This window comes from Leopardus geoffroyi, chromosome C2 (assembly GCF_018350155.1).
Source record: "Leopardus geoffroyi isolate Oge1 chromosome C2, O.geoffroyi_Oge1_pat1.0, whole genome shotgun sequence".
NCBI lineage: Eukaryota > Metazoa > Chordata > Mammalia > Carnivora > Felidae > Leopardus > Leopardus geoffroyi.
The window spans coordinates 133,973,231-133,998,637 of NC_059333.1; the positions used below are offsets into that span (position 1 = coordinate 133,973,231).

The 25,407-nt window shown below is 36.4% G+C and overlaps 1 protein-coding gene across 1 annotated transcript; it reads right to left on the bottom strand.

Annotated features, from left to right (window-relative positions):
• Positions 1-3,807: 3,807 nt before the first annotated feature.
• DAZL (deleted in azoospermia like) lies at positions 3,808-23,184 on the bottom strand. Its single transcript, XM_045503719.1, has 11 exons — positions 22,708-23,184; positions 15,627-15,773; positions 15,261-15,352; positions 14,631-14,682; positions 14,156-14,219; positions 13,926-14,065; positions 12,483-12,554; positions 11,704-11,754; positions 10,535-10,648; positions 9,544-9,642; positions 3,808-5,796 (listed from the first exon to the last, which is right to left on the bottom strand). Exons 1-11 carry the CDS (start codon positions 23,167-23,169, stop codon positions 5,743-5,745), a joined length of 1,347 nt encoding a protein of 448 aa, XP_045359675.1. The 5' UTR covers positions 23,170-23,184; the 3' UTR covers positions 3,808-5,742.
• Positions 23,185-25,407: the final 2,223 nt, after the last annotated feature.

Here is a 25,407-nt window from a genome sequence, read left to right on the forward strand (position 1 = left end):
CTTTAAGTTTTTTTTTTTAAGTAAAACCATACACACATATAAAAAGAAAAGAAACAACAAATCATTTAGTGGTTTAAACCAAAATTCAATTTAGTGGTTACCTCTTGTTGAGGAGGAGGGTGTGGTCAGAGAAGACCTGGTCTAAATTAATGCCATGTTCTCTTTCTTAAGCTAATTTGGGTATTTATTATCATTCTCTAAAGGTATACTTACTTAAAAATTAAAAAAAATAAAGGTATACTTATTTTTATACTTATATGAGTTATATGTAAAAATTTTAAATACATGCACAATATGAATCTCAATATGCCCAAGATTGTCTCTGGAACTTGAGTTTTAAAACGTTATCAGTAATAGTATTCATATGCCATTAACATTCTTGTTAAGGATGAGACATATTAATTCCAAGGTGGGAAAAGAAACAATGACAGGCCATACTTCTCTGAAGTCCGTGAGTAGTATACTAAATTTTTCCAAGAGGGCTAAAGGTAGAGTTCCTCCCTCCAAGAGGCAAGTATGGTATCTCTGCCTCCATAATGTCCACTCAGCACCTTCCCCGCTGAGCCTAGTTCAGTATTACCCTTGGCTTGCCTGCACTTGGCCTCAGAATCCACCTTTTCTTCTGCAGTCACTCCCTCTTCCTTCTTCCCATTCATTTTTGGCCACATCTTGGCTTTCAGATCTTGTTCAATCCACTTTTCAGCCTGTTCATGAGTCTCCGTTGCCTTCGACAACTAACATTCCTGAGTACAAGCTTGGCAGGAAAAGATGAATCATGCCAACAAAATCCTTTATGAAGTATAAATGGACCACAGAATTGTTCTCCAAATCTAACTATCCCCAAACTAGGGGTAGCCAGAGATGATACACTGAGAGATCTTCCTCTGGGGTAGCATTCCTCAAAGTGAGTACTGCAGAGATTGGAATCCCATAAGGGACATGTTAAAAATACAGATTACGGAGTCCACCAGCCCAGGCCTTCAGAATAAGAGCATCTGAGATTAAGGTCCAGATGTCACAATCTCTGAAAAGCACCCCAGATGATGACTCTGATGTTCTTTTGACTTTCCTGATTGATACTGAGGAAACTTGCCCCATCATACATAGGGCTGATCTAATCATGGATATAACCTTGTTAGATGAATGTACGTGTTTTCATTTTGTCAAAGACTGACATACAACCAACCAGAACCAAGCTATGTTCAGGAAAAAAAGTGCAGTTAACCTTTTCTCATTTAGCAGATTTAAACACCATTCAGATTTTACCTACAATGTAAAGAACTCAAAACACTAGGTAGGGGATCAGCTTAGACAAAAACTAAGAGAAAATGGTCTCAGCATTTTAAATTCTCTCCATTCTCATTAGTCCAGCCATTTATTCTGGGGAGGTGGTGGTGGGTTGGTAATACTAGGCTTTTAACAAGTATGCGAGGGCAGAGGTACCAGCCCACTGTAAGCAGGTGATCTGGCTATACCAGTGCACATCAGTTGACTTCTCAACCCTACCTTTCTTCTACAGTAGTTTTGCCCAAGATTGAACCAGAACAGAGTATGTTTCTATTCATTCTATTTTGGGGAAAAGACAATAGATGCGATTAGAACCTTAACGTACTTTTTTTTGCTAGACTTGTTTTCTGTAAAAAAGAACTGATAAAGGATTATAAAACCTCCAACTTTCTGAACTGCTTGAAATGTTACTATTGCTTCAAATTTATAAAGAGCTTTCATGACCTCAATATCCCAGTTATGCAAGCATTTGTTCTATTGTTAAAGACCTACTGAACTGGTATCTGGGAATTTTTTATGTGGGAAAAGGCATATTCCTGGCACACAGCCTTAATGGAGGTGCACATAAGATACAAAGCCTCCATGTGCCTTGGGAAAATGAACTAGAGACTCAACTGGAAAACTTTGTTTCAGACCAGTTAAAAACATAAAATATAGCTACCATAGAGCTTAATTGTACAGTGCTAGTTTCAATTTCTGTATCAAGAGACAATTTTTTGCATTTTCGTGGGATTGGCCCACAGCTACAGCCATATTGGACAGATGTTTTTAACTCTAAATGCAAGGCAGAATTACCTCTCATTTCGTTACGCAGATTGAATATTTTGCATGAGCATTCAAAAACGCATGTTTATAGTTTGAACTTCTTATGTTTATTGTTTTCTACTACCAAATGTACTTTCTACAGATGGAAAACTCAGAGTCTTTGATGATGGGTGGTGAGGAATTGCTCAAAAAGATTCAGTTACACACCGAGAGACGTATTACACGTAATGTTGGGAAGAGCTAGATTATACAATTATCAAAATATGTACAAGAGCAATCCTCATCTAGAAGAAGTGTTTCAGGGATTCCAAATTATCATACTCAACAGCTGGGCCTATTTGCAAGACTTGGTCAATGGAAAACACTGCCACTTTTCTCCCCCTTATGGTCCCCACACTCTCTATTGCCATCTTTGCGAAAGCAGAGTGGCACACTGCCTTATCGCGGCTGCTCCTTATTACTCTCAAAGCACAGCAATGAAAGCAGGCAAGACGATTAAGCAATGTGGCAGCTCATTTTTATGAGTTTACCTTTAAAGACAACCAGAGAATTTTAGAGAAGTGGATAGAAGGCTTTACAGCTACAGGAAACTGCTGTGGAATATGTATTTTTGGAAGCCAACAACTTCCTTGAAGTCTAAGTGTGCTAATTGAGATTACTTATTTTCAACAATACAAAGGTTACATGTTCTTAAGGGGAAAAAAAGCACACAGAATACCCTTCTTACAAGGGTGTCCAATGCTTTTGGCATCACCTGATTTTGTCATAACTTGCAACATGTTACAAAAAAAAAGTGTATGAAATTTCTTCTTTAAACTCAAAGACTTGGTTTTGTGTTGAGAATTTTGTAGTAACCCTCAACTTGCAAATATGCCTAAAATATCATGCAGGTTTAAAACAATTGTTTAAGATATATGTAATCTAGTTTTAGGATCTCAAAAATGTTACAAACTGTTATTTAGTCAAGGCTAATGAAATATTCTGGAAAATGGCCAATATATATTTATGTGTCCATACATACACACACATGTACATTTAAGGATTACTAATCTTTAGCAAATGATTACTTTAAACATCAAAACTTCATCTCTAGTGATTCAGAAGGCACTGTTTTATCTTACACAACCTTGATAATACCCAGTTTTCTGGTAATGAGTCCATTAAGAAATACAACATAGGAACCTCCAAAGGGAGAATTTCCTTTCCTCTGGCCTCAGCTGATAGAACTAGGAGTACCGGAGTTTGAGCTGGAAGAGGTGGTGAGTAATGACCTTTTGGACACATCCTCATGCAATAAATACAGTATGAAAATTTAAGCTCTATCATTGACAACTGCAATATCCCCAAATAAAAGGATCACTGAGGATAAGTGCAAAGTACGTAGTAAAATATTTACAGAGTCCAAAATGATAGGGACCTTGGCTCTGAAACTATAATCACATAGGACTTACCAAGCATTCTCACTAGGCACTGTTCTGTTGATGCATGGCATTGGAACTAACTGTTAACCATTTCCCATTCAATCTAAGAGGGATTATTTTCTCATGAAAACCTATCTCTTAATTTCATTAAGAGAACGCAGTACAATACAATGTACCAAAATTTGTTTGTATAAACTAACTCTACCAGATTAATAAACTAAACAGTATTTATGCTTCTGAATTTCAAGGATCTACACCTTGTCACATACTACCCACTCAACTCTCCAGCATTTCTTTGGATGATATGACATGAATAAGTAGGTCAAAAATGCACTTGGGAAAAAAAAGTTTCTTTATTTCTATTTATTCATTTACACAAAGACAGTATCAACAATAGGTAATAGGAACATACTTTTAAGTTTTAAAATTAATTTTCTATTTTGAAAGGTTCAGGACTTTGTCTCTTTTTTTCTATCTTACTCCTTTAAATACTTCAGTCCAACAAAAAAAGCAGAAAAATAAAAAGTTTATTCTCTTACTTTTCTTAAGGTCAGATTGGGATAATTAGAATCGGCTCTTTTGAATTTAGCTATCATTTAGAGTAACCTGGAAATTTATTCACAGAATGATACATGTAAGAATGTTAAAGCACAACCAAAAAAACAAAACAAAACAATTTTTTAAAGGACAAATTTCAGGGCACTTTCAAATTCTGAGGCATAAGAAAGCCCTCTTTGGGATCCTTAAGTTAAAAGATTCTTCCCTTTGATACAGAGTGAAAATTATTAGGAATTATAAAGCACCCATGGGGACTGATAATAGGGCCCATGGCAGCTGCCTTAAGTTAGGGATATATGGAATCTCCATGTTTTAGTGAAGGGACCAACAAAAGAAAGTCCAGGAAGCCACCTTAAACTCATTTCCATGGCAGGTCAAATGATGCGGATACATGTTTCCTTTAGAAAGATTTTATCCCACTGCCACCTTTCTAAGGCTTAGCCCTCAAACTGTTCTTGTTGCTACTTCTCTTCTTTACACCACCTGTTCTAGGAGCAAAACTCCTGGAAGAATGGTGCTACAGACTGGAAAATCAAGACTATGGGGACACGAAAGGGGCTCTAGGGGCCAAAATACACAGCATCTAACAAGGAGACTAGCTAATCTAGAAATGGACTGTTAACTCTGACTCTAGTATATTCTCAAGATATGCTTACAACTTTAGTGGTACTTAAACATCAAAATTACTTGGGACTCTTCTAAGCATATTTTACTTTTAAAAAAGGAAATATACTAGGCTAACAAGCAAAAATAAAAATGTATTTGCTCTTCAACAAATAATATTTTAATGTTTTTATAAAAACAATTCCTCTCAGATACTCTGATTAACCTTTAAGTGACATAAAAAAAAGTTTCAGCATCCTTTAACATCAGTATTTTGCACAATTTAAAATACAGCTATTGAGTGTAGCATTTCAATGGGAAAAAAAAGAAAAAAGGAGAATGGTAACTCACTGAGAAGTTTATATACCTAGTAAAGTTTAGTTTGTCTTGGATTCTTTAAAAAAATCTGGCCCAGAATTTTAGTTATCCTAATTACCATCCCAATCAAATAGGGTATCTATGTGTGGATTCTAGATACAGGTAAAATATTTTGAACTAATAAACACAAGACCCACTGATTGGACTGTTTGTTTAGAATCTTTTTTTACTGGGTTTGGACAAAGAAGACTTCAATAAAGCTAACTATATATTGAGTTCCACTGATTAAAAATGCAGTTTTAAACACTCTGCTTTTGTGGTAAATTTTGAGAGAAATCATAAGCGTAAAGAACAATATTATAAATGTTGTACTGTTTGCAGGTAGTTGTTGGAGAAGTGAAATGCTTGTATTCAAACTATCAAAATTCTGACCTTTCAGAATAGGTTTTATAAAACAATTTCCTGAAAATCAGCAACTGCTTTAAACTCTTAAAATATCAATTTCAATAAAAAATATCCTTACAGATAAATCTTAAAGTTATTCCTTTCAGTCTCAATTATTTTTTACTTCAACTATATATTGAACACAGAACCAGTTTCTAAACATCTAATGAAGAACAATCTGAATGTCAAATAAAGCTAGGCAATCTAACACAACTTGTATAAGAAAGTCTCAGTGTCATTTATCAAAATTCAGAATTAAATTTCTAGAATAGTGAAAAACTTTCAGTCTCTTCTTAATATTCAAAATCAGCAACTTCCCATGAGACTAGAAAGTTAGCAGAAGGGATCAAACAGATTTAAGCACTGCCCGACTTCTTCTAAAGTGATGTACTCTTTTATCCTAGAAAAGACAGAAGTAAGTCCTTTTTATTACTTCACTGAAAACTTTCATATTATCGCTATGACCTAAGATAGTTGCAAAATAGTTAAGCATTCATTTTGGGTTTAAAAACTTGTTAAGAGAAAAGTAGTCCTTTTGGGGAAGCATTCCTGAACAAATGTAACAAGTGTAACAAATGTACCAGTGAGTAGTTTTATTCACTAATTTAAAAAGAAATCTCAGGAAACAGAAACAGAAGACTTGGAGTCAATACCATTTTACAAAGATTATTAATTAATGATTTGGCAGTGATGCCCCAAAGACAGCTGGCATAAAGCATATTTAATTTTTAGAAGTACTGTTTTTACTAAAAGAAGTGCATCTGGTAGAAATCACAGCTTGAGAATACTACATTTCAAACTAAAATTTTATACTTTTAGGTTAAAAGCTAAAAGTTTTGGCATATTTAAAGGTATATCCTTAAACTGTGATGAAGATATATCACTCTTTAGGAAATGAGACAAAGAAAAATACATGCAAAATTTTCCTTTCACTTTATGTTGCCTGCAGATGTGCAGACAGAAGGAAGTGAGGCTGGGGTGCTTGGTTGGCTTAGTTAAGCATTGGACTACGGCTCAGGTCATGATCTCGCAGTTTGTGAATTCAAGCCCCACTTCAGGTGAGACCCATTTCTCTCTCTGCCTCTCACTCACTTGGTGCCCTCTCTTGGCAGGGGGGTGGGGGTGGGGGGTGGGGGTGGGGGTAGAGTAAAGCCTTACAAAAAGGAATGGAGCTATTTTCTTTTCTGTAAGAGCTTAACTGTGTGCCCTTTTCCTAGAGATTAAAAATCAGTTGGCATATAAAGAAGAGTAACTTCTGGAAATTATGTAACCTTTAATATACTCTTTTATATAACAGGCTAATATCCTGTTTAGTTTTAAGCCCAGAAAAGTGGTCATAAATTCAAGTATCTTCAGAGGTCAGGTAGGACATGAAAGATTATAAAGACAAGATAGAAACAGTATATACCCTGCCTCAATGCATTCAAATTCAACTAAAACAACAATATTTAGCTAATCAAAATAGGTCTAGATACCAGACTTCAGACTACCAACTTCTGACTCCTAGCCCAGAGGAACAGAAAACCGGAAAGTTCAAAGTAGGGTTTTTGGTTAACGCCAAGTTTAAAGACTACTTTCTGCCTTGTAAACAAATCATTTATAAGTACTACCTATTTAACTTTCAGAACTTTGGGCAAGGTAGGCTGTTAAACAATCCTAGTTCTTTCCTTTTAAATTATACTATGTAGAATGAAATAATAAGAAAACGAATGTCAACTTTAAATGAACATGTTTACTTCCTGTTGAGAAGATATGTTAAGAACTTAATCCTACTATGGCTCTACTCTTGTGCATTATACAAAGTCCTTAGTATATCCCCATTAAAAAGGTTGGAAGCTTCATCCTACATCCATTCATAGATTAAAAAAAAAAAAAAGCTATTCTCCTTTCCCTGTTTTAAGACACAAAGCAATGGTTAAAATTTTCCCTTTGAATGTAAAATCGTGTTTTGGAAAAATTCTCACAATTCCTTGAAAGGTTAAACATAGTTATACAACGTAGCAATTACATTCCCAGGTATATACCCAAGAAAGATAAAAGTCTATGTCCACACAGTAACTTGTTCATGAATGTTCACAGCATTACTCATCACAGCCAGAAAGTGGAAACAACCCAAATGTCTATTAAGTGATGAATAAACAGAGTGGTATATCCATAAATAAAAAGAAATGAACCACTCATACACACTGTAACATTGATGAACCTTAAAACCATTATGCTACGTGAAAAAAGTCAGTCATAAAAGGCCACATATTGTACTATTCTATTTATATGAAATGTCCAGAACAGGAAAATACTTAAAAAAAAAAAAAAAAGTAGGCTAGTGGTTCCCTAGGGATAGAGGAGTTGGGGGGGGGGGGGGGTAAAGAATAACTGCAAATGGTGAAAGGGTTTATTTTTGGGCTGGTTAAAATACCCTAAAAATGATTGTGGTCATGATGGCACAACTCTGCAAATACACTAAAAAATGGAATTGTGTGTTTTATAAGGGTTTACTGTATAGTATGTGGATTATATCTCAATAAATCTGTTGTTAAAAAAAAAACACAAAAAACCTTCCCTTTTAATAAGCACAATATTCCTCCCTCATTAGAGTGAGTAGTTGGTTCCTTTCCATATTCACAGACTCAGACCTAAGGGATCTTAAAAGACCTTTAGTCCTGTGTCTTCTCATTTTAAACTTGTAAAATCTGGAACCTTAGTTAAGATTATCAAGTAATCTATCTAATGTAACATAACCAGGATTAGAAACCAGAACTTTCTTAAATTCAAACACTCACATTCTCTTCCATGTCATCAACTCTTAATCAACTTCCATTTCTTTCTACTCAGCTCTTTTCACTGCTTCACTTTATCTCTTCTCCCCCCACATTGTTCAGGTATGTAATTTGAATGATCAATTTCTTCTCTTTCAAAAAATATTTTTTAAAGTTTATTTATTTTGAGAGAGAGAGAGAGAGAGAGAGAGAGAAAGAGAGAGAGAACACACATGCGTGCTCATACAACATACAAGCTGGAGATGGACAGAGAGAGGGAGACAGAATCCTAAGCAAGCCTCACACCACCTGATGTGGGGCTTGAACTCAGGAAATGTGAGATCATGACCTGAGCCAAAATCAAGAGTTGGATGCTCAGCTAAGCCACCCAGATGCCCCACTTTTCTTCTCTTTCGTCTAATATCCACACACAGCCATACCTCATTTTACTCCAATCTCATGTGTCATTTTTTGCAAATTAAAGGTTTGTGGCAACCCTGCATTGAAAGAGTCTATTGGCACCATTTTTCCCACAGCAATTTGCTCGCTTTGTGTCCCTGTGTTACATTTTGATAATTCTAATACTGCACAATTATTACTATTATATTTGTTATGGTAATCTGTGATCAGTGATTCTGAGCTGCTGAAAGCTTAGATGATGATGAACATTTTTTAGCAATAGAGTATAGATGTATTTTTAAAATGTTTATTTTGAGAGACAGAGTGAACAGGGGAAGGGCAGAGGGAGAGATGAGAGAGAATCTCAAGCAGGGTCCACTGAGCCCAGAACCCAATGTGGGGCTTGATCTCATGTATTGTGAGGAGGCAGACACTTAACGGACTGAGCACCCAGGCACCCCAGCAATAAAGCATGTTTTAATTTAGATACATATACCATTTTTTTAGATATAATACTATTGGACACTTAACAGACTACAGTATAGTGTAAATAAAACTTTTATATGTACTAGAAAACAAAAAACATTAACTTGACTCACTTTATTGCATATTCGCCCTACTGCAGCAGTATGAAACTGAATCCGCATGATATCTGAGTTATATTCTGCTTTGTGTACCTAACATTTCCTCTTTTTCCATTTGGTCAAGCCAATATTCTCTTTCAACTCCCTTCTTTCACAAACCTTTTCAATTACAAGCTTCTGCTAAAGATTTCTTCTGTAAGGACAAACTACACTATATCAAGGTTTGAGCAGCATAATGGCCAGGTAAAATTCACTCAGAGAGGTTTTCTGAGTTACTAACATCAAATGCCAAGAGTTCAATTAAATAAATGCTCTATGCAATCTCAAAATACATATTCTACAGAAACAAAGATACTTCATATCTGACAAATATGCTTTTTATCCTGTATAATACTATTCCTTTTATACCTTGAAGTAGTCATCTTGAGTAACAAGAGAGTTTCTCAGTCTGTTCTCTGGATTAAACAGACAAGATACCACAGTCTGTATGCTTCTGTCCACAGATTTCTGAAAAAAAGAAGTTTTTCCAACAATCTAAGGACTATTCCTTTTACTTACTTTAACAGGTTTTTCAAAGAAAGTTGAATACATGTACTTCTAAAGAATTCTTATGTAATCCATACTACATATTAAATGTGTTACACATTACATTTTCATGTAATTCATTACATATCACTTAATGTGTAACTTTTCTATCAAATTTTAAAAATATTTTAGAATCTTAGTGATAAGAGTACTGGTTATAAAGCTCAATTTAGTAAAACCCTCAAATATTTCCTTAAGGTTCTTTAATTTTCCCTGTTAAGATAAGAAACAGTAAACTTCAGCATTTGAAGAAAATATATCTAGGATAAAACCTGATAATTATAACTATTTTAATATTTTTTCAAATTCTAATCATGAATCAAATCAAGGAATTTTTTTACTCTGTTCAGTAGTTCTCAATTATTTTTAATTTCCACTAAGAAACACATGGACAAAGTAGCTGATGTGATGGGAATGTGCACACAAACTCCAATGGGAATCTTTCAATGTTATTATGCACATTCCCATCACATCAACTACTTCCACATTCCCACCCATTCAACAAAAACAGGACAATTCAAGAGTGAGAGCACTGTTATATGAATTTGTTCCAACGATAAAAAAAGAAGAAATTGTACCTATTTCGGTATTTCGATTATTACTAGTGACTCTACCACTCTTGAGAGCTGCTGCCATATATAATGTTATGAAGAGAATGCCATAAATATTTGTATATTACTATTCAGCTAAGTAAATGTTTAAACTGGTTAAAAAAAAGAGGTAAAATTCATATTAATCTCTTTTAAAGAGAGGATTCTTGAGGAAGCTATCTACTACATTCCACCAAAGCATGAATATAAAATTAGATGTTTGCCTTTTGTGGGCCATTTCCAGAGGATGGAGTAGCTTCATGAACTGAACATTCACTTTGCAAAACTTCAGCTCCTGGATCAACTTCATTACAATGGTAGTTAACAGCGGTATAAGTCTACATTATAAAAGTATAATTAAAAAGATGTACATTAGATACATTTCCGAACAATCTATTCTTCAAAATTAGCGGATATTGAGCATTTAAAATGTGGGTTGTGTTAAAGCTGAATTATGTTATTTCAGAAACTTTATTTTGAACTGAATAACTGAATTGCAATAAGGCAGTATTTTATTTTGAAAAGTCTTCTAAACTTCAACATAATCAGATTAGAAGAGCTCTAAGAAAAAGAAGCTCCAAGGATGCCTGAGTGGCTCAGCTGGTAAAGTGTCGACTTTGGCTCAGGTCATGATTTCGTGGTCTGTGGGTTCAAGCCCCACGACAGGCTCTGTGCTAACAGCTCAGAGCCTAGAGCCTGCTTTGGATTCTGTGTCTCCCTCTCTCTACCCCTCCCCTTCTCATGCTCTTTCAAAAATAAACAAACATGTTAAAAAATTAAAAAAAAAAAACAAAAAACAAAAAACAAAAACCTCCAACATCTAGTTACAGAATGAGAATTTCCCAGTGCCTGAGAATTTGAATTAATGTCATATCATTCAAAGGTCCAATCTTGATGAAGGATACAAAGTAACAAATACTAAAGTGTTTTAAAGCTAACACCCTCTTTTGTGTTCTTATATATAACATCTAACAGTATTAACAGCAAAACATTTGCTTCTCTTCAGCAGATTTTTTTTATGGAGAGAAAACTAGATAGATTCAATACAAATTCTAAATTCACTGAATTAGAATTAACACAGGTATTAATACTACCTTCCTTAGATTATATATAATTTAGCACCTATTGTATGCAGAGCAGTCATTGCCTGAAAGCACACAAAAACCACATGAGAAATGAAAAGCGGTTTCTCCCATGGAAGAATATACTTGGGCTGACATTAATAAAACATCGCACATAATGTGAAAGGGAATTTAAAAATATTGTTAGGCATATATGAAATGACAGAAAGTCAAGAAAAATATGATAGTTAAAAGTTAAAACAAGAAAATATTTTAAATAAAGAAAAGGGAGTATACGTTTTAAATAAAGAAAAGAGAGTAATTCTCCTTACCGGGGGTATAACATAACTCCTTTGTTCCCCAGCAGGCCACTGTGGTGGCATCTTAAAAAAACAAACAAAACAAAAGGAAGTAACAATTAGTTAACCATTCTTACACATTTTCACAAAGATAGGCAATGTTGAGGTATTTGTCATGCTGGTTCCTTGAACTTGCAGTAAAAGAAACAGAATGGAAGAATGAAATACTTTAGGTTTCTAATACCTGAGGGAATTACTGTTACTTTATACATAAACCCTAATTTTTCTCAATTTTCTGGTGTTAGCTTTCAGAAAAACTCAAAGATAGTAGTTCTCTGGATTTATTCCCATAGCTAATGGTCATGGGCCACAGATATGGTCATTATCTATGGTCAGAAATTCAGAGAACTACTACTTTGTAGTAGTCAGCTAAAATAAACACTATTAAATATAATTGGAATTCAATGCTCTAAAACCTGAGTTATTTTATTTCATCTATCCCCCTAAAAAAGCTTATAAAAGTTAGTTTGGATGGTTCAGCTATTTGTTAGCAAAAATGGAAGAAAACATGCTGAAATACAGAAGAGGACACAAAATCTTATAGAACAGTGTAAGAAATCTTTATGCTAAGTATATTCCTGTCAAATCTTTTTCCCTTATTTTTAAATAATTAAAGGTCCTAATTCTAGACAAATTCTAACTTTCTTATCTTAAGCATGTTCTACTAGTTTAAATGACAAACTACTGGAGAAATTCATATAAACGCCTGAATAATATTCCAAAGTAAATCATTTTGTTCCCTTTTAAATTACCTGATAATTATATACAGGCAGCTGATATCCAGTGATAACCTGAACTGGTGAACTAGGATAAGGAGGATATGCCTGCAAATAAAGTTTACAGAAAGAATGGATTAACATGGAAAATTCTTGAAAATAATAAAGTAAAACTTCCAATACAACAAAAATATGAATATAAATCATATTTTTCTATATACAAATGCAGAATTCTATTGGAGTAATTGGCTACATCAAGAAAAATTCTGTCAAATGTTAGTCTTTTGGGAGAGGAGAAGGGATGAATGAGGGAAAAGACTGATTTTGCCCATTTACGTTTATCTTATTTGTGTATTTATCCCCACTGAGAAGTTCTTCCTTATACTGGTGATAAGGCTGTAATTAAGATAGATTTCCATATTAAAGTTATATTAATACATCTGTTATTTCTTTGTAAAAATATTTTTAAGCAGTTTTGTATTCCTTGACAATATCGTGGCGTAATGTGTAGTCCTCCTACACACTTTATGGCTCTTTCTGTATTTCATTTCTACAAGTTAAGGGCAGTATATAACCCCAAAACTGAAATGAACAGTAGAATGCCTTTCATCTTTCAATAAATATTTATTAAAAGCATCTATGTAATATCATACATGAATATACCCAAGTTAAGTAATAGCTCACAGCAAACGTTAGGAATGAGTAGGGCTTTTCTTCTAACCATGTTTAGAGCAAGAAAAATAACAAAAGGTATACCCTGTGTTTAGGGTAGATGGAAAATGTAAACAAATGAAAGACACTACAGAAACACTTCTCTACAATTTTTCTTTTCTTGAAAATAAAATGTCTTTTAAACTGAAGAAAATAAAATGAAGAAAATCAATGTTATTCATCATCAATAGGAGATAGTAAATATTTCAAATCCCATTTCAAATATTCAAGTATCCAAACAAATTATATGCCAGAAAACTCACAGAATTTACAAATACAGTTAACTCATCAGAAACCTATCCATTCTAGAACCAGAATACATCCAGAAGTCAGTAATCTATAGAAAACATCTGAAAATCATTGAAAATAATGAATAAATAGAACTGCCAAACTTAAAGAAGAATAAATCAGGCAAACACATGAGGAAAGCTGCCTTCAAATATTTTAGGAATTATCCTATGGGGGGAAGGGAAATGAATGAGATATATATATTCTTCATGGCTACAGAGGTCAGTTCTTAAAGACTTACAAACTATATAGAAGCATATTTTAGCTTGGTGTTAGAAACAATACTAAGAACAACAGATTTCTAACAAAAGTAATAGATTTCCTTCTCATCACTCAGAGACAGTATTACCACTTATTATGGAAAATATGCATCTGATTTGAGGGTAAAAAGTGAGACTGGCTTACTTTTAAGGTGCCCCCATCTATAAGATCTGCAATACTATTTAAAAAAAAGAAAAAGGAATGTTAAATAATTTTTACCTGAACATACTGAGTTATAGGATTCATCATGGTTGGAGGCTGCATGTAAGTTTCAGTGTTTGGATTACTCCAGACACTCTGAAACTGCGGTGGAGGAGGAGGATTAAAAACCAATGGACGCGGCTGCACATGATAAGCACCTTTTTAAAGAATAATACGAAAACAAAGACTACTTTTAGTTTCCTGAAAAGCTACATATGTTAATAAGAACAATTCTTCTCCTTACTCACAAAAATTTTGTTTCCTGATTGCAGGTCCCAGTTTCAGCTTTTTACCATGGAAATTTATCTGTGACTGAAAATAAAACCATAATAAAGCTAAAATCAATTTCAAAGACTTCTAAGACTTCGGTAAATACCCCAAATCTTCTAAAATTTCTACCATCGGAGATCATCACTGGTAAGAACATACCAAATCAAAATTTATCAGCACGAAGCGACCTTACCCTCACTACCCAAGTGTTGAGAGAAGTCTTGGAATTTGATCAAAAACCTTTACACTCTGTCTCTAACCTTTCCTGTGTCTAGCTCATGAAGCTAGATGTCCAGTTACAAATAAACAGGTTCTGACTAGTTATGTAAGATTACTCTAGGTTTGGATTTCAAACAGGAAGTTTATTTCTATATTTCATACAAGGCTATATATTCAGGACTCAACACTAAACACTGCATCCATAAACTGAGATTTTTCCATAAGATTACTTACTTCTACTATCTTCTGCACATCCACATCATTATAAAATGAAACAAATCCATAGCTACAAAGAAAGATAAATGAAGTGTAAAATCACCACCAGAACAGTATATGGTCTAAAACTTCCAGTATTCTATGAAGTAACTGACTGACATTATACTGATGAAGAATGAAGAATATACTGAAATAAAGTTTTAGATGTACATGATCAGTCATCTATAAATACTACCTTTTGTCTTCTTCCCCTGACCTAGGGGGAAGAAATGCGTGAAGGTTAACACAGTGTGGGACATCATTCATTAACAGAAAATTCACATCTATGAACCTGAATTTAACTTACTATCTATTGCAAGATGGTTAAAACTTAAGATACCGTAAGATACATGAAAAAAACAGCTCTGATAGAACTGATTAATCCACTTACGTAAAATAAACGAAGGTAGGAAATATTTACATACAAACGCTATGAAAATGACTACATAGAAGAGTTGGCAGCAAACTTATCTTTTATATGTAAGAAACAAAGCAAAAAATTTATTAAAGTGTAAGAACACGCGTTTTGAATTCTTCCATGCTACTCTATATAGGGACTATAGCTCACATATTTTTTATACTTTATACTGAACATTATGTTTTACTCACCCTTTGGACACACCAGTTCGATCCGTGATTATCTTCACTTCTTTTACTGAACCGTATCTAGCAAAGAAACTTCTAATTTCGGTTTCATCCATCTATGGAGAAGAATTTGACTTCAAGAGTAAAAATTCAGCATTCAAAAATTTCAATTATACTATAAAAAAGATTTGAAAATGTGGAGGTATCTCTCCTAAGGATCCCCAAACCACCTGTAGCTCTTTGTCAAAGATACTTTTAGTCTCTATAGGTTAAACATGAACCCAATTCCAAACCTGCATGAAGTACAAAAAAATCTTATGTTTGCATCAGGACCCAAACCCCAGTGTTCACTAAATATTTTCTTAAATAAATGAAATAGGAATACAATACCCTAACATCAATTCCACCAACAAAAACGGTGTTTGGCATGATTTTGCCTTCTGGTAAAACATAGCCTTGGCTGGTTGTAGCTGATGAGGACTGAGTGCTGGCCTCTCTGGAGATGGTAGAGTTTGGAGTCTCAGGATTTGCAGTAGACTGTAATTTGGAAAGCAGATATCATCACTAAACTATGATGTGAAACACAATCTTTGTATTTAAAATACAGAGTATTTTCATATGAATTACTTTCATAGTAAATTGACCAGTAATACAGCTTAGTTCAGGTTTAGGATTTAAGGTAATCAGAGTAGATCAGTATGAAATTTTAACAAAAGAGTACAGTACATTCTTAAACCCAGTGTTGCTTATCATCATCTCTTACACTAAAGTAGAATACTGACTTTATACTGACTTTGTGAACTGGAAAGTTGAGATTTGTAAAAACAGTTATTAAACTCATTCTATTGTATGCCAGGTAAGCAAATTTTCACTTTACTGAGTACCTTATTAAAAAGCATGGTAAATCTTTAAAAAAAGATAATTTTTAAAAATCTGCATCAAAAACATACATCAAAGCTTTGTTTTCACTTATTTTTTATTTTAAAGAGAGTGCAAGAGACAATGAGCACATACCCATGGCACAAGCAGAGGACAGGGGTAGAGGGAGGGAGAGAGAACCTTAAGTTGGTTCCACGCTCAGCACAGAACCTGACAAGGGGCTTGATCCCACAACCCTGAGATCATGACCTGAGCCAGACACTCAACCCACTGAGCCACCCAGACACCCCTACCACAAAGCTGTAAACAAATTTCTTTTGCCTCCTCTTTCTAGTCACCAAAATTAACATGCATTTTGTAATTAAATACTCTTTGTGTTAGTATGCATTTACTTTGGAAATGGATCATGAAAAGATTATTTGCTCACATATCGTAATACCTCCTGCTAAAAAAAGGGCTTACAGTCCTTTCCCTTAGTGCTAGGGTGTTCAAAGCATCTTTTGAAATAACATTTTTCCTCTTCACTAACACCAAATCAGTCCCCACTGATAATTCTAATTTTCACAGTGGGCTGATAGATATAAATGATACTATCTTTATTTTCAAATTAAGAGACCCACACATGAAACTCATTTTTCTGGATTCTGGTCAGAACTCTATCTTTAGTTTTTCCACATAAGATTAATGTAAATTTTTCTGAAGCAAAATTTACTGGTAATATATATGTCGGAAAAGCAGTCTAACATAGTGAAACAAAATTGATTTAGTCAGGAGATCTGGGTTCATGTCCTTTACTAGGTTATAACCCCTTATTTGGTAGCTATTTATATCTGGAAAATTGCTTTGAGAATAAAGTGAGATAACATCTGCAAATTCATTTTGTAAAGTATAATGTGGTACACCAATATAAGTTAGTGTTCTATTATCTACATTTATTTTCAATAGTTTAAAAAGCTTCTTTCTTGGTTTTACCATTTACTTATTTATTTTGTACATACTTTATTAATTAACAACCAATTTCAATCGGAACTTCAAAGAACCAATTATTGGCACATCCATATATTTGAAATTCATTTATGAAGTACCTATTGAGGGGTGTCTGGGTGGCTCTGTTGGTTAAGTGTCTGACTTTGGCTCAGGTCATGATCTCAAAGTTAATGAGCCTGAGCCCCACTTCAGGCTCTGTGCTGACAGCGTGGAGCCTGGAGCCTGCTTGAATTCTATGTCTCCCTCTCTCTCTGCCCTTCCCCCTCCCCAGAATGAATAAACATTAAAAAATTAAAAAAAAAAAAGAAGTAGCTATTGATTAAGAGGGAAGTACAAAAGGCTGCAAGAGAAATAAACCCATTACATCTCTGCTTATGGAGAAAAACAGGGACAAAATAAACCAACTGATACATATATTTTTAAAAAGCAAGCACAGGGGGCGCCTGGGTGGCGCAGTCGGTTAAGTGTCCGACTTCAGCCAGGTCACGATCTCACGGTCCGTGAGTTTGAGCCCCGCGTCAGGCTCTGGGCTGATGGCTCAGAGCCTGGAGCCTGTTTCCGATTCTGTGTCTCCCTCTCTCTCTCTGCCCCTCCCCCGTTCATGCTCTGTCTCTGTCCCAAAAATAAATAAACGTTGAAAAAAAAAAATTTTAAAAAGCAAGCACAGTAATTTCTATAGAAATCAGTGACAATAATAAAGTAGGTATAATTCCTATTTTTTTAGATGCTAGAAGTTACTAGTAAATTTAAGATTCTATAGACTTCTATACTGATTAGAGATGAAATCAAAACTCAAATCACCAAACGTGTTTTAGTTTCTATTAATTTGTACACATACAACTGATTCTTGAACATGGATTTTAACTGTCCAGGTCCATTCATTCACAAATATTTTTCAAAGAAATACAGTACAGTACTGTAAATACGTGGAGGAACAGTGGGTTGGTGTCCCTAACTCCTGCATTGTTCAAGAGTCAACTGTACTTGCTATTTCGTGTTTCTATTTGGGTGCTTCCTAATTCTTTCCTCTTAACTATAGTATACTAATATTTCATAATAATGAAATAGAGTAAAAACCTTCTGAAGTTTTCCCATTTTTTTGTTTTCTAATTTTAGTTTTTTTCCTACATGGGACTGACTATACTACATACTCCACGTATCTTTAACTATTAAAACTTGACTAGATTTCTCTTCACTATAAACAACTTACCAATCTCTTTCAGTTAGTTATTTCATAAGTTCAAAACAAATCCAAAAGTGGCTCTGAAATTCTAACAGACTTTCTTTTCTCCTTCTCAATTTCCCCTTCATTTGTGGATGAACTTTGGATTCCTTTCTATTTGACAAGCTAGTATTATCTGCTGTGAATGACCACGGATGAATGTTTTAATTTGAAGGTGTAAGGTCAGGCCAGAAAACTGTACCACATTATAAGGGGTTATGAGAATGTACTGATTCTCAACCAGGGGAGATTTTGTGATGCAGGGGCATTTTTGGTTGTCACAACTGAGGGGTACTCCTTGTATGTGGTAGCAGAGGCCAAGGATACAGTACATATCCTATAATGCAAAAAACAGCTTCCTACAACAAAAAACTATCTGTTCTAAAATGTGAACAGGGTCGCAGTTGAGAAACCCATGATAGCATCCCCAGAACTGAAGATGAAATTTCTAATTCTCATATTCTATTTAACAAAAGTAAAATGGATACTTGAGACATTAGGCAACAATTTGGGAAAAAAGGCCATTGTATATTATAGGAAATTTGGTTTGGGATTGAGTTATTCAAATTCACGGTCTCGTTAATTGAGATATTAAACATTATATTCAGCAAATCATTTTCTTTACATCTTAAATTAAGACACTACCATGTCTTAATCTTTAACCAGCAGGTGGTGCTCAAAGCTAACAAAGTAAGCAAAGTACTCTATTTTAATAAGACATCAGCAGGGATTTTTTTTAAACTTCTGTGTGTGTACTTGTATACAATTATAATTTATATACACAACATCCAAAAACAATAAACAACCTTTAATACTTTTAAACTACTGCTAAAAATACTCCACAAATAAATGCTTAGGCTAAAGTAAAAAGTTTGGTATTATTAAAGTATTAATATTAACCATCAATAGCATACAGAAATAAATTTCATATAAATTAAATATAGGGAGTAATTATTTTTCTTAATTATATCTTCAGGTGAGTTGGCGGGTTTTGAGAATAGTAATGCTAGGATATTAAGTAGCAGGAAACTTGGAGGCCTTCATATACAGAATTCTCATCACTGGTATTTACAGTAATACATTCCCTGGTGTACTTGGATAACGAAATGACAAAAATACCTAAAAGCTGAAAAAAAACCTTATCATTACTAAAGCTCCTGGGATATCAGCTCTTTAACATTATTTCATTCAACTTTTATAGCTACATGCAAGGCAACTGCAATCTGTAATTGACCACAAAAACAATCTGTAATTTGTAGTCACTAGAGTTATATCCACAGAAGAAGACACTAATAAAAAAAAAAAAGCATAATAGGAAATAGGAAATGAAAATCAGAATAAAACATTGTAAGTAAATCCAAGACTGGACTCTTAGAAACAATCCAAATAATAGACAAACAATCCTGAGAAAACCAAGACAGAAAAAGGCAAGAAAGCAAAAATATACATTTGTGTTGAAAAAAGGTGGTATGACCACAGATTATAACAGAATCTTGATGAAATGGCCAATTTCTAGAAAAATGTCAATCTTAAAAACAATCTTAAGAAAAAATACTTGATTCCTAGCTCGGTTTCACTGTGAGTTTTTTTCAAATTGTGAAGAAACAGATAATTTGTGTGTGTGTAGGTGTGTGTGTAGAGGGCACCAAGACAGAAACAATTGTACACAGAAGACAGTGTGTATGAGAAAGATTCAGATACTTTAACTGAAAAACATTCCAGAGAAAAGAGAAGAAAAAAAGGTATTTCTCAATTCATTTTACAAAACTAACACCTAAATAACAAAACCTAATCAAAATGGTCCACCTCTGCCCCAACACAAAGATGCAAAATTCCAGCAGTATATAAAAAACATACAATTAAGAACAATTTATATTGAAAACTCCAAGATGGTTCATTCTTAGGAAATCTGTTACTGTCATTCACCAAAGGAAAGCATTTTATAAAATACATCCATCACTGAATTTTTAAAAACCCAAGTAAAACAGAAATCTTACTCTCTGTTGATGTAGCTCTAAGCTAACATCAGACTTAAAAAGAAACAGCAATTTCCACTGAAATTAGAAAATAAAGGCAACTCCTTACCACTATAAATGACAAAGAATATTAATGGAGTTCTTATAAATCCTTAAAAAAGATAAACATCCAAATAGATAGATAGATTAAGAATTTATAAAAAATAAATTTTGAAAGCTAATGACAAACTTCAACTTCATTAATGAGTAAAAAAAAAAAGCACATCAGAATGTATTTTCCACCTATTATTGGCAACTTTAAAAAGTGTTAACACCTCTCACTGGAAAGAGTGTGGAGATCATTCTGCACACAGAACACGTACTGGTACATGCTCCATCAAGAATCACTCAGAAAGATGTACTGTAATTTAAAATTGTTATAAAATGGGCATAACCCTTTCACTCAGTTGTTTCCATTCCTGGCAATTAATTTCAAGGAATTAATAAAATAAGTATTCCAAACCATTCGCACAAAGATATTTACTATAGTACTGTTTTAATACAGAAAAATTATTCATTATAATTCATTATTCATTATTATTCATTATTTAAATTTGGTAAAACAAGTAATGGTATAATCTTACATCTTAACATTACATACTTGAAATCATTTAAAAAAATTTTTTTACATTTATTTTTGATAGAGACAGAGCGAGAGCGGGGGAGGGGCAGAAAGAGAGGGAGAGACACAGAATCCGAAGCAGGCTCCAGGCTCTGAGTTTCAGCACAGAGCCTGAAGCGGGGCTCGAACTCACAAACCACGAGATCATGACCTGAGCCGAAGTCGGACGCTTAACCGACAGAGCCACCCAGGCACCCCACTTGAAATCACTTTAAATTTATCTTTGAAAAATAATATCCATTATATTAAGTGAAGGATGCAAGATATAAAAAAGTATTATGTAGCATGGTACAACTTTTATAAAATAAAACTTAATCTATCTACGTGTAATACATGCATAAAACAATCTGGAAGAGCATACATATAGCAAAACTTTGTTAAAGGGTTTGGGACAGACCGGTTTTCTTACACTGATTACTTTCAAATGAGTTAATATGCTACTGTTATAATCGGGGAAAAACGCTATTAGCATTCCCCTTTTTCTCTAAAAATGGAGAGGAAAAAAATACTGTACTTTTTTAAGAGCAACTCAGTGATTAGATAACGACATAACAAATAATAATACGTATAATTGCAGATTTTTATATACAGGATAATACATATAATTGCAGATTTTTATTTTAACCTTTATAGGTAGTAATATAAACTGTCTATAAATGTCCTCCCTTTACTTCTAAAAATGGAGAATACGAAAGATTACACTGCAAATCCACAGCGTCTAGAACACGTCTGTGACTTAAGAGTATAGGTCCAAAGTTTCAGAGTTGCACCTCGTGGTGGGTCACCGCCAAGCATTTACCAAAACTCACCGAAACGTCCCCCGCCAGGAGCAAGTATTACTACTGTGCGGACGTTTGGTTTAAACTCCTGCCGCATCTCGAGAGAGAAAGCGTTTCCCGAGCACAGAACTCGGGCCTCTCGGGTCTGCGGTCCCGCAGCAGCACAGGCAAGCCCGGCCTCGTGCGGCAAGGATGGCGTCGGGCGAGTTTTCCGCCTGAGGCCGCCGCACGAGGGAGCCCCCGGCGCCAGGCCAGGCACGAGGTGCCGCCACCGAAGCTCTCGTTTGTCCCCGCCGGCCGCCCGGTTTCCCCCGACGTGAGCACCCCGCGCCCCGCCCCCCCCCCAAGAGCCCGCCGCCACCACGTGCGAGGGCCGGAAAGAAACCACTTGCGGAGGAAAACGCCGGCCCTCAAAGTCGACAGCCCAGTTCCCGGAGAGCCGGCGCCAGCCGGCTTCCGGGGGCGGCAGCCCGACGCCATCTCGCACCAGACGCGCGGCCTCCTCTCCTCAGGGTAAGCGCGGGAAGGGAGGCCCGCCGGGCGGGGTGGGGGTGGGGCGGCCGCGCGGTATTCACCTTCCCCCCCCCCCCCCCCCCCCCCGCCCCAAGTCCCCGCGGTCCACACCGCAGGCCGCCCTCACAGCCTAGCGGGCGCCTGCGGGAGGCAGGCGGGGCGGTGTGAAGGTCGTGGCCCTGCACGTGGTCGGCCGGAGGGACAGCGAGCCCCGGGGCCATTCCCCTCAGCGACAGCCACGGGGAATTCCTCCCCTCCCCCACGCCTCTAGGCCGCCTCGCCCTCCTCTCTCAGGCCATCTGTGGTGCACCCGGGCCGGCGCCCCAGAACAAGGAAGCGGGGTGACCCCGATTTCAGCCCCCCTCCTGCGCGGCGCCAGAAAAGCCGAGTTTCCGCCACTCGGGAGATCCCCACCCGGGCGTGCGCCCCTCAGGCCTCCTCCTCCCCAACTCACCATGATGGCGGCAGCTAGCTGTTCCCGCTGAATGGGCTCGAGGAGGAGCGGAGGCTGGGCTTCTGGCACCACTCTTAGGGCTGCCGTTCGCTCTGCTCTTGCCGCTGCCCGGCTTCGACTTGGGCAAAGGGATAAAAGAGGACTAGAGGGAAATCGAAAGCGAGCGGCGAGATCCAGGAGCCCTAACAACCAAGTGGCGATGCTGAGGGGCGCAGGCGAACTGAGGCGTGGCCTGCGGGGCTCCCAGAGGTGGCTCCTGCGCCGGGTACTGAAGCTCGTGGTAGCCGCCTCAGCCAATGGGTGACAGCCCCCCGCCCCCTGCGGGGGGCGCTTGGGGGGGTACCGGCTCCCCCACCGGGGGTATGGAGGGGGTGTGCGCGGGTCGGCACTCCGTAGCCAGGGAGGCGCCGACTTGAGACTTATGGGCTGACAGACCCCCTTTCCCCTGGACCCACACGTCATCCCGAAAATGCCTTTGAAGCACACTTGAAATAAGCGTGCATCCTTAAATGTATATGAAAATTAAAAAAAAAATTTTTAATGCATCTACGCTCTAGTTTCAAAATGGCGCCCGAACGCCCGGGATTAACCCGTTCCCGGTTATCCCTGTTGTCGCCCCCCAAATAGATTAAATGACTACAGAAATAGAAAATAGAACCAAGTCTGTAGACTACGGGGAAGGAGACCCCCGAAAGTCCAGAAACATGGGTGCTTTTCTGTCAAGTTTGAGGTAGATGGGGTTGGATTGGACAGATAGGGTGGGCCAGGTTGGTTGGCGTTCAGGGCGTTTATTATTTCAAGAAACGTGTTGATGGTATCGACTGGCGATAGCACTGTACCGCAGATACAGGATAGAATGAAACGGGCAAACATTTCTTCCTTCAGGGAGTTTAAATTGTAAGGGGGCGGGTTTATTTTGTAGGCCTTACAGGAAGAAACTAGGCCTGCTTAGAGAATTCTAGAACATTCTCAAGGTCTGAGAAACCAGGCCTAGAGCAAGGGTGAGCCGTAGGGCAGTCGGTAGAGCAAATCACACCCCTTTGGAAACTACTCTAGCATTCTCTACTCATAGGGGATAACCGGCTATGACTTTTATCCTCAAACTTCACTCTTGTACTGATGAAAAGCATTAAAATGTTACTTTGTGAGCTGGAATAGTGGTGGACTTCTGTAACCTGAAAACCTTCACTACCAACACCTAGCATTACTGGATAAAATAATAACTAACCTTATTTTTAATATTCAGCTGAACTCATAAGGAATGAAGGGAAATCTCAAGATGTCAGAAATTTACCTGAAAACCAAAGCAGTGACTTCTTGAACTAATTCTTCTCTAGTCCTATGAGGGCTGGGGTGTAGGATGACCAGTCAACTAGTTTGCCCTGGACGTTCCTGGTTTTAGTACTGAAAATCTCCCACACTTCATGAAACCAGGTCTGAGGCAAACCGGGATAGTTATATGCTAAGGGCAGGCGGGCGTGCAAGATATTGTTAGTCTCTGACTTGAGGCCTGGAAGTATATAGGCAGGAGGTAAGGGTTTGAAGTAGCTCAAGGTGGAGCTAGAACTGAGTACAAAAAGCTATTGTCCCTGAAAGACATCATCCTCAGGAAATGGGTAGATTAAGGAAGATATAAACCTCCCCCCCCCCCCGCCCCAGTAGATAAGCAGATGAAGAAGTTTGTCCCATTTCTGCGTGAAAAGAAAAAAAAATTATTTAACTGTGATGAAATTTTGAAACCCTATGTCTGCATTTCACAGAGAATTTGAAGTTTAGTTTTTAGCACTTGCATGTTACTGGAATCTCAAAACCTAGAAATTGATTCTTCAACCCCATCCTCTTCCCCAGAAAGATCTCAGAAAAGGAATCTGGAATGCCTTGCAGAAACAAACATAAAACCACCCTAGAGGGATGTTTCCAAAAAAGGCTCAACAGGATGGTCATAAGAAAAGGACCCTTGGAGATAACACTCACAATGAAAAATTTTAAGACATTACTTATTCAGAGCAATACACTCTGTGTATATTTTACATAGGTGTATGGTGATTCCACTATTTTAACATGTAAGCTTAAAGTAGAAAACTAATACCTTGAGATATTTTAACTCTGTACAACTCCTCCATATTTATAAACAATTATTATTCACTACTTTAGTTCTGTCTTGTTTTCCTTCTATAAATTAGACATATTTTTTAGACCCACTGACATCTGTAAAAACATTTTGCTTACCATTTCCTTGCATATCTCAGCTCTTCTTTCTGGATACTTTTCCTTGTGCCTAAGGTAAATTCTGTGGAATTTCCTTTAATGAGAGTGTGACATGATAAGTGCTCAGATTTTTCCCCACCTGACATACTTTTATTTTGCTCTTGATCATTAAAGATCATTCTACTGGATATATAATTCTAAGTTTATAGCGGTCTTTTTTCCCCTCAGAATATTGAACATGCTATTCTATTATCTTCTTGTTTCTGTTGGTACTGAGAAATCTGCTATTAATCTAATCCTGGTTAAGATCTATTTTTCTTTAATGTCAATGATGTGACTGGGGCAGTTTTAAAAATTTCTTTTGCTTAGGAGTTTTTTGGCTCTATGGATTTGTGGATTAGCTCTCAGCACTTCTAAAAAATTTCACACATTTTCTTTCAAAAAATTAACTGGTTAGGGGTGCCTGGGTGGCTCGGTCAGTTGAGCATCCAA

Coding starts and splice junctions, on each gene's coding strand:
- DAZL (XM_045503719.1), bottom strand. CDS start 23,169: ATGACGTGTGGGTCCAGGGGAAAGGGGGTCTGTCAGCCCATAAGTCTC. Junction 15,353..15,626: donor TTGGTGGAATTGATGTTAGG/GTATTGTATTCC, acceptor TCTTCTCCATAG/ATGGATGAAACCGAAATTAG. Junction 12,555..13,925: donor CTATAACTCAGTATGTTCAG/GTAAAAATTATT, acceptor CTTTATTTGCAG/GCATATCCTCCTTATCCTAG.